The 10,166-nt window shown below is 38.9% G+C and overlaps 2 protein-coding genes across 2 annotated transcripts; both read left to right on the forward strand.

Moving 5' to 3' along the window:
* Positions 1–6,241: 6,241 nt before the first annotated feature.
* LOC107479904 (uncharacterized) lies at positions 6,242–6,679 on the forward strand. The gene has a single exon (XM_016100004.1). It carries the CDS (start codon positions 6,242–6,244, stop codon positions 6,677–6,679), a length of 438 nt encoding a protein of 145 aa, XP_015955490.1.
* A 951-nt stretch (positions 6,680–7,630) lies between these two features.
* LOC107479905 (uncharacterized) lies at positions 7,631–9,663 on the forward strand. Its single transcript, XM_016100005.1, has 2 exons — positions 7,631–8,413; positions 8,995–9,663. Exons 1-2 carry the CDS (start codon positions 7,631–7,633, stop codon positions 9,661–9,663), a joined length of 1,452 nt encoding a protein of 483 aa, XP_015955491.1.
* The last annotated feature ends 503 nt before the right edge of the window (positions 9,664–10,166 follow it).

The raw sequence follows: 10,166 nt of genomic DNA on the forward strand, positions 1-10,166 counted from the left end.
TTGAGCCTTCTGTAGTCAATACACATACGCCACCCTGTAACTGTTCTTGTAGGAACCAGTTTATTCTTTTCATTTTGAACCACTGTCATGCCTCCCTTCTTGGGGACAACATGGACAGGGCTCACCCAGGGGCTATCAGAAATAGGATAAATAATCCCAGCCTCTAGTAACTTAGTGACCTTTTTCTACACCACCTCCTTCATGGCTGGATTTAGCCGCCTCTGTGTTTGAACCACTAGCTTAGCATTTTCCTCCAATAGGATCTTGTGCATGCATCTTGCTGGGCTAATGCCTTTAAGATCACCTATGGACCACCCAAGAGCTGTCTTGTGTGTCCTTAGCACTTCAATTAGTGCTTGCTCTTCCTGTGGATTTAAAGCAGAGCTTATGATCACTGAAAAAGTGTCACCCTCTCCCAGAAATGCATATTTCAGGGATGGTGGTAGTGGTTTGAGCTCGGGTTTAGGAGGCTTATTCTCTTCCTGAGGGATTTTTAGAGGTACTTTTATTTCCTCTGATTCCTCAGGCTGAACATCTTTAAAGATGTTCTCTAGTTCTGATTCGAGACTTTCAGTCATATTGACCTCCTCCACCAAAGAGTCAATGATATCAGCGCTTATGCAGTCATTTGGGGTGTCTGGATGCTGCATAGCTTTGACAACATTCAACTTAAACTCATCCTTATTGACTCTCAGGGACAATTCCCCTTTTTGGACGTCAATGAGGGTTCGTCCAGTTGCTAGAAAAGGTCTTCCTAGAATGAGAGTTGCACTCTTGTGCTCCTCCATTTCCAGTACTACAAAGTCAGTGGGAAAGGCAAATGGCCCAACCTTGACAATCATGTCCTCAATTAGTTGGAGATATATCCGGGTTGGTTTAACTTCTTCAGTCAACCCAACCTTTCTGATAGTGGATGCAGGTATCAGGTTGATACTTGCTCCAAGGTCACATAGGGTTGTCTTAGTACAAGCACCTTCTAATGTGCATGGTATCATAAAGCTTCCAGGATCTTTAAGCTTCTCTGGTAAACTCTTTAAAATGACTGCACTGCATTCTTCAGTGAGAAAAACTTTTTCATTTTCTTTCCAATCCTTCTTATGACTTAAGATCTCTTTCATGAACTTAGCATAAGAGGGTATTTGCTCAAGTGCCTCTGCAAACAGAATCTTTATTTCAAGAGTCCTGAGATAGTCTGCAAAGCGGGCAAATTGTTTGTCTTGTTCCGCTTGGCGGAGTTTCTGAGGATAAGGCATCTTGGCTATATACTCTTCAACCTTAGTTGCTGCAGGTTTATTTCCTACAGAAGTGGTTGGAGAAGCCTGCTTAAGGGGGTTGTTATCAGCACTTGCAAGTGTCTGACCCCTTTGTGGCGTTTGAACGCCAGGATTGGGTGCTTTTTGGGTGTTTAACGCCAGATTGCAACCCTTTTCTGGCGTTTGAACACCAGAATTGGCTACCCATTGGGCATTTAACGCCACTTTCTTACTCTTCTTTGGCGTTTGAATGCCAGAATCATTCCTTTCTGGGCTCTTACTGTCCTTAGAGGGATTTTGGGTAGTTGGTTGGTCATCCTCTGTCAGTTGTTCCTTTCTTAGCTTTCTGCTGCTTTGAGTTGATACATTCAATGTCTTCCCACTCCTTAATTTAACAGCTTGGCATTCTTCTGTTATCTATTTAGATAGTTGCTGTCTTGTCTGATTCAGTTGTGCTTCCATATTCTTGTTAGCATTTTTAGTGTCTTGGAGCATCTCTTTAAATTCTGCTAATTGTTTTGTCATAAGGAGTAATTGTTGATTAAGCTCAATAATCTATTCTTAAGGATTAGGATCAGTAATTACTGCCCTGGCCTCTTCCTTTATGTAGGACTCACTACTAGAGTACAAATGTTGATTTCTAGCAACAGTATCTATGAGTTCTTGAGCCTCTTCAATCGTCTTTCTCATGTGTATAGATCTACCAGCTGAGTGGTCTAAAGACATCTGAGCTTTTTCTGTAAGCCCATAGTAGAAGATGTCTAACTGTACCCACTCTGAAAATATTTCAGAGGAGCATTTTCTTAGCATACCTCTGTACCTCTCCCAAGCATTATAAAGGGATTCATTATCCTCTTGTTTAAAGCCTTGGATGTCCAGCCTCAGCTGTGTCATCCTTTTTGGAGGGTAAAATTGATTCAAGAATTTGTCTGATAACTGTCTCCATGTTTTTATGCTTGCTGTGGGTTGGTTATTTAACCACCTCTTAGCTTGATCTTTTACAGCAAATGGAAACAGTAATAATCTGTAGACATCCTGATCCACTTCTTTATCACGTACTGTGTCAACAATTTGTAAGAACTGTGCCAGAAACTCAGTAGGTTCTTCCTGTGGAAGACCGGAATACTGGAAATTTTGCTGCACCATGATAATGAGTTGAGGATTTAGCTCAAAACTGCTTGCTTTGATGGGAGGTATACAGATGCTACTCCCAAAAAGATTTGAAAAGATCAATTTTTGAAATTAGAATTTTGACTTGACTAAAAAAAGATATGATTTTGAAAATCTTTGACTAATTTAATGCAAAATTTCAAAAATTATGAGTAAAATAAGGAAAGGATATTTTTTATTTTTAAATTTTAATGAAGAAAGAGAAAAACAACAAAACGACACTAAACTTAGAAATTTTAGATCAAAACAAAGAGAACAAACAAGAAAACTTTGAATGTCAAGATGAACACCAAGAACACTTTGAAGATCAAGATGAACACCAAGAACAAAAGTTTTTTTTAATTTTTAAGTGAATAAAAGCACAAAAGACGCCAAACTTAAAATTTTTAGAAAATCAAACACAAATTTTTGAAAATTTAAAGGAAAACACAAAGAAGACACTAAACTTAGAATTTTTAAAGATCAAGAAACAACTAAGACTTATGCAAATTTGAAAAATTAAAAGAAAGTAAAAGCATGCAATTGACACCAAACTTAAAATATGAAACTAAACTCAAATAAAAGACTCTAAACCAACAAAAATAAAATATTCCTAATCTAAGCTACAAGATAAACCGTCAGTTGTCCAAATTCGAACAATCCTCGACAACGGCGCCAAAAACTTGGTGCACGAAATCACAATCACACTTTTGTAATTCCGCACAACTAACCAGCAAGTGCACTGGGACGTCCAAGTAATACCTTACGTGAGTAAGGGTCGATCCCACGGAGATTGTCGGCTTGAAGCAAGCTATGGTTATCTTGTAACTCTTAGTCAGGATATCAATAATTCTCAGATTTAATTGTAAAGAGTAAAAGAACATGAAATAAATACTTGTTTTGCAGTAATGAAGAAAAGGCTGAGGTTTTGGAGATGCTCTATCTTCTGAATCTCAGCTTTCCTACTGCCTTCTTCTTCATGCACGCAAGGCTCCTTCTATGGCAAGCTGTATGTTGGGTTTCACCGTTGTCAATGGCTACCTCCCGTCCTCTCAGTGAAAATGTTCAACGCACGCTGTCACCGCACGGCTAATCATCTGTCGATTCTCGATCATGCTGGAATAGGATCCATTGATCCTTTTGCGTCTGTCACTATGCCCAACACTCGCGAGTTTGAAGCTCGTCACAGCCATTCAATCCATGAATCCTACTTGGAATACCACAGACAAGGTTTATACTTTCCGGGTTCTCAAGAATGGCCGCCAGTGGATTCTAGCTTATACCACGAAGATTCTGATTAAGGAATCTAAGAGATACACACTCAATCGAAGGTAGAATAGAGGTGGTTGTCAGGCACACATTCATAGGTGAGAATGGTGATGAGTGTCACGGATCATCACATTCATCAGGTTGAAGAACAAGTGGTATCTTAGAATAGAAGCAAGCGTGATTGAATGAAAAACAGTAGTAATTACATTAATTCATCAAGGCACAGCAGAGCTCCTCACCCCCAACCATGGGGTTTAGAGACTCATGCTGTAGAAGATACAGTATGAAACGTGTAATGTGTCATGAGGTGAAGATACAATAGCAAAAAGTCCTATTTATAGTGAACTAGTGACCTAGGGTTTACAAGGATGAGTAAATGACGTAAAAATCCACTTCTGGGGTCCACTTGGTGTGTGCTAGGGCTGAGCATTAAAGCTTTCATGTGTAGAGACTTTTTCTGGAGTTAAACGCCAGCTTTTGTGCCAGTTTGGGCGTTTAACTCCAACTTTTGTGCCAGTTCTGGCGTTAAACGCCGGGAATTCTAAACCTGATTTGGAACGCCGCTTTGGGCCATCAATTCTTGAGTAAAGTATGAACTATTATATATTTCTGGAAAGCCCAGGATGTCTACTTTCCAACGCAATTAAAAGCGCGCCAATTAGGCTTCTGTAGCTCCAGAAAATCCATTTCGAGTGCAGGGAGGTCAGAATCCAACAGCATCTGCAGTCCTTTTTCAACCTCTGAATCAGATTTTTGCTCAGGTCCCTCAATTTCAGCCAGAAAATACCTGAAATCACAGAAAAACATACAAACTCATAGTAAAGTCCAGAAATGTGATTTTTAATTAAAAACTAATAAAAACATAATAAAAACTAACTAAAACATACTAAAAATATACTAAAAACAATGCCAAAAAGCGTATAAATTATCCGCTCATCAACCCTCAATGTCCATGCTAATAACTTCGAACTCAAGCCTCAACTTATCACTCTAGTTCAAAACAATTGTCAATATAGAGGAAGTACTGCTGAAGATCCAAACCAACATCTCTCTGTATTTTTAAGAATTTGTGACACTATCAAAACCAATAGAGTGTACCCTGACATCTATAAGCTTCTGTTATTCTCATTCTCATTAAGAGACAAAGCCACACAATGGTTAGAAACCTTTCCTAAATAAAGCATCACCAACTAGGATGATTTGGTTAGCAAATTCCTAGCCAAATTCTACCCTCTCAAAGAGTCATTAAATTGAAAACTAATGTACAAACCTTCAGACAGCTAGAGGGAGAATCATTTTATGAAGCCTAGGAGAGGTATAAAGCTTTGATTAGAAGATGCCCAGAAGGAATGTTCAGTGAGTGGGCAAAGCTACAAAATTTTTATGAAGGCTTGTCCATGAGTTCAAGGAAAGCCTTGGATTATTCTTCAGGAGGATCACTTCAAATGATGAAGACTACACAATTCAACAACAAATAGAAATGATATCAAAGAGGATGGATGGACTACAACTTGCAACAGTGAGCACAACCAATTAACTACCAGTGGTGTGGGGATAACAAAAAGAGAAATATGAAGAGCAGCAGCCTGAACAAGTTCAATATATGCACAACCAAGGTGCTGGACAGAATGATTTTCATAGGGATACTTACAATTCATCTTGGAGAAACTACCCCAATTTGAAATGGGGAGAGAACCAAAACCCATGGCAAAGAAATTCCAACCAAAATAACTCTCGCAATACAAACCACCAAAATCATCAAACCACTAACCAAAACCCATACAGAAAACCACAAAATAATTACCCTCATCCAATTACTATCCACCAAATAACCCATCAACTAACCACAATAATTATCACTCACCATCTACATCCCACAATCAGCCACAACCACCCCAAGAATCCTAAAGAATATACAATTTGGAGATGATGATGGAGAAAATGATGAAGCATCAAGAATTGGCCAACAAGAATCATGAAACCTCACTGAGAAATCTGGAAAGACAAATTGGACAATTATCCAAATAGACAGCTGAAAGACCAACCAATGCTTTTCCAAGTGACACCATTCCCAACCCCAAAGAAGAATGCAAAGCAATTCAGCTTAGGAGTGGAAGGACATTGGAGAATGACAAGGTTGATAATAAGAAAGAAGTGGCAGCTGAAGAGAGAGACCAAGAGAAGTCCAAGAAAAAGGAGGAAGAGCCTCAAACCTCAAGGAAGGGAAAACAAGTCATGGAGGAGCATCCACAAGAACAAAGGAAGGAGGTAAAGCCTTACATCCTTCCTCTGCCATACCCTCAAAGGTTGCAAAGAGAGCTTAAGGATCAGCAATTTCCCAAGTTCCTAGAGATTTTTAAGAAGTTGGAAATCAATCTTCCACTTGCAGAAGCATTGGAGCAGATGCCTTATATGCAAAATTTCTCAAGGAACTTATTAACAAGAAGAGAAGCTAGAATGAAAAGGAGACCATGATCTTGACCCAAGAGTGCAGTGCAGTAATTCAAAAAGGCATTCCACCAAAACTCAAAGATCCAGGAAGCTTCATCATATCATGCACTATAGGCAACATGACATTGGAAAGAGCTCTCTGTGACTTGGGTGCCAGCATCAACTTGATTCCTCTCTCAATGATGAAAAAGCTTGCAATAGAAGAAGTTAAACCTACCAGGATGTCACTCCAAATGGCTGACAGATCACTAAAAATACCCAATAAAGTTGTAGAGAACTTATTGGTGAAGGTTGGAGAATTCATCTTCCTTACTGATTTTGTCATCTTAGACATTGAAGAAGAAGGACACAACTCAATTATCTTGGGAAGACCTTTCTTAGCAACAGCAAGAGCTATCATTGATGTAGAGAAAGGTGAAATGATCCTCAGGGTGCATGATGAACAAATGATCATTAATGTCTTTAAAGCCATACAATATCCCCCTAAGAAAGAAAAGTATATGAGAGTGGAAATGATAGAAGACTTGGTGGAAAAAGTACTTGAAGCCAACGGTTAAGAGGAACAAGAAGAGAAAATAGAAGGAGAACAAGATGTCGTAGAAGAAAGAGTAGCTGAAATCTCTTTTGAAGGCAAGAAAGGGGAGGAGCCAAAACAAGAGCTGAAGCCCCTCCTTCCTAATCTCAAATATGCATTCCTTGGAGGAAAAGAGACCCTGCCAGTAATCATCAATTCATCCTTAAGCATGGAAAATGAAGAAAAGTTGATTGAAGTGTTGAGAATTCACAAAACGGCTTTAGGATGGACAATTGATGACATCAAGGGCATAAGCCCTGCTATTTGTATGCATAAGATTTTGCTAGAGGAGGATTCAAGACCTGTGGTACAACCTCAAAGAATGCTAAATCCAACCATGAAGAAAGTAGTTCAAAAAGAGGTGATGAAACTGTGGAATGCTAGAATCATCTACCCAATCTCTGACAGCCCTTGGGTGAGTCCAGTCCAAGTGGTACCCAAGAAGAGAGGCATGACCGTCATCTTCAATGAGAAGAATGAATTAATCCTTACAAGGACAGTAACGGGGTGGAGGATGTGTATTGATTATAGAAGACTGAATAAGGCTACAAGGAAGGATCATTTTTCCCTCCCTTTCATTGACCAAATGTAAGAGAGATTGGCTGGTCATGCCTATTACTGCTTCTTGGATGGATACTCTGGATATAATCAGATAGTGGTGGATCCAAAAGACCAAGAGAAGACATCTTTCACCTGTTCATTTGGAGTCTTCGCCTACAGGAGGATGCTCTTTGGGCTATGCTGTGCTCTAACAACCTTCCAAAGGTGTATGCTTTCCATATTCTCTGACATGGTAGAAAAATTTTTAGAGGTCTTTATGGATGACTTTTCTGTCTTTGGTAATTCTTTTGATACTTGTCTGCATCATCTAACCCTTGTCTTGAAAAGATGCCAAGAAATAAATTTGATTTTAAATTGGAAAAAGTGTCATTTCATGGTACCAGAAGGTATTGTTCTTGTGCATAAGGTTTCAAGCAAGGGTATAGAGGTTGACAGAGCTAAGATAAAGATCGTAGAAAAGTTTTCTACACCTTTCAATGTAAAAGCAGTGAGAAGTTTTCTTGGGCATGCTAGGTTTTACAGAAGGTTCATAAAGGATTTTTCAAAAATAGCCAAACCACTAAGAAATTTGCTAGTGGTTGACAATCCTTTAATCTTTGATGATAATTGTAAGCATGCCTTTGAAACCTTGAAAAAGAAACTCACTACAACACCAATCATCACACCCCCAGAATGGGAACTTCCTTTTAAACTAATGTGTGATGCAAGTGATGTTGCAATTGGTACTGTATTGGAACAAAAGAAAGACAAGCTGCATCATGTTATATACTATGCAAGCAAGATGTTAAATGAGGCACACAAAAATTACACCACCATAGAAAAAGGACTCTTGGCAATTGTGTATGCATTTGATAAATTTAGACAATACTTGATTGGTTCAAAAGTTGTAGTATATACTAATCATATTGCTCTCAAGTATCTCATGTCTAAACAGGATGCAAAGCCAAGACTTATCAGGTGGGTGCTATTGCTACAAGAATTTGACATTGAAGTGAGGGATAGGAAAGGAAGCGAGAACCAAGTTGCAGACTATTTGTCAAGATTACTACAAGAAACCAACCAAGATATACCACAACCAGTGAATGAGAAGTTCCCAGACGAACATTTTCTTCAAACCCAACAAGCACCTTGGTTTGCTGATATTGCAAACTACAAGGTTGGAAGGAAGATTCTCTAAGAATTCACCAAGCAACAAGTGAAAAAGCTGCTTAATGAAGCCAAAAAATTTTTGTGGGATGAGCCCTTCCTATTCAAGAAATGTCCAACTGGAATGATCAGAAGGTGTATTCCTGAAAATAAGATGAGAGGCATACTGTGGCATTGTCATAGTTCAGCTTATGGTAGACACTTTGGGCCAGAAAGAACAGCTACTAAAGTGCTTCAAAGTGGATTCTATTGGCCAACCATATTCAAAGATGCTAGAGAATTTGTGCACCATTGCAATGAATGTCAAAGAGCTGGTGAACTAACAAGGAGGAATGAAATGCCTCAAAATTTCATTTTAGAAGTAGAGTTGTTTGATCTATAGGGAATAGATTTCATGGGACCGTTTTCCCCATTATATTCCTTCAAATACATACTGGTAGCAGTGGAATATCTCTCCAAATGGATAGAGGCCATAGCAACAACTATCTGTGATGCACCAATTGTTCTTCAATTCCTTAAGAGACACATTTTTACCAGATATGGGGTGCCTAAAGGCCTTATCAGTGATGGTGGCAGCCACTTTTGTATTAGATAAATAGAAAAGCTACTCCACAAATACGGGGTAGTTCACAAAGTGGCCACACCATATACCCTCAAACCAATGGCCAGGCTGAATTGGCAAACAGAGAGCTAAAGAGAATTTTAGAAAAGACAGTTGGGGTCACAAGGAAAGACTGGGCAAGAAAGTTGGATGATGCCCTTTGGGCATATAGAACCGCATCCAAAACTCCAATTGGGAAGTCACCCTTTCAGCTGATTTATGGCAAATCCTGTCACCTTCCTGTGGAACTCGAACATAAAGCTTTTTGGGCCACTAAGCTCCTCAATCTTGACTCCCAAGCAGCAGGAGAGAAAAGGTTGTTGCAACTCAATAAACTGGATGAATTTAGGTCGGAATCTTATGAGAATGCTAAGATATACAAGGAGAGAGTTAAAAGATGGCATGACAAGAAAATCTCAAAAAGAGAGTTTGAGCCAAGACAACAAGTTCTATTATACAACTCTAGGCTCAAGATTTTCTCTGGAAAACTCAAGTCTAAATGGACTGGCCCTTATCTGGTAACTAAGGTTTTCCCACATGGAAGCCTTGAACTTATGAATGAAGCTACAAAGGACACATTCACAACAAATGGTCACAGAGCAAAGCATTACTTAGGAAGGCCTTGGAACAAAGAGGAGAGTATTCATGAACTGAGTTAAACAAGAATGAAGGATGTCAAGTTAATGACATTAAAAGAGCGCTTGTTGGGAGACAACCCTACCAGAGGTAGTTTTCTTTCCTTAGCTATTTCAATAAAAGAGTTAAGTATATTTACCTATATTGCAAGGAGCTAAGTTTGGTGTTGCACACCAAAATAATTCAAGGATGAATGTAGAATGCTAAGTTTGGTGTTCCACCAAAAATTTTATTGAAAACAAATTTCAACCTTCAGCGTGATTAGTCACTAACTCCAAACAATTAGGGAAACTACTTAACCATTGTTTGCTTTCTAGTTCATAGTTTGTTTTCTTTAATAAAAGCATAAGGTTTCATGTATGTAACCAATTTACTGCGTAATAGATAGTGCAGGGAACTAAGTTTGGTGTTTGCACACCAAATTAGGTTCAAAAGCCTATAACCATTCATGTATGATAACCATCTTTCAAGTGCTTGGGGAACAAGCAACTTTCAACAACATTGCAGGAATTCAATCAATCTCTTG

Source organism: Arachis duranensis, chromosome 3, assembly GCF_000817695.3.
Source record: "Arachis duranensis cultivar V14167 chromosome 3, aradu.V14167.gnm2.J7QH, whole genome shotgun sequence".
NCBI classification, from domain to species: domain Eukaryota; kingdom Viridiplantae; phylum Streptophyta; class Magnoliopsida; order Fabales; family Fabaceae; genus Arachis; species Arachis duranensis.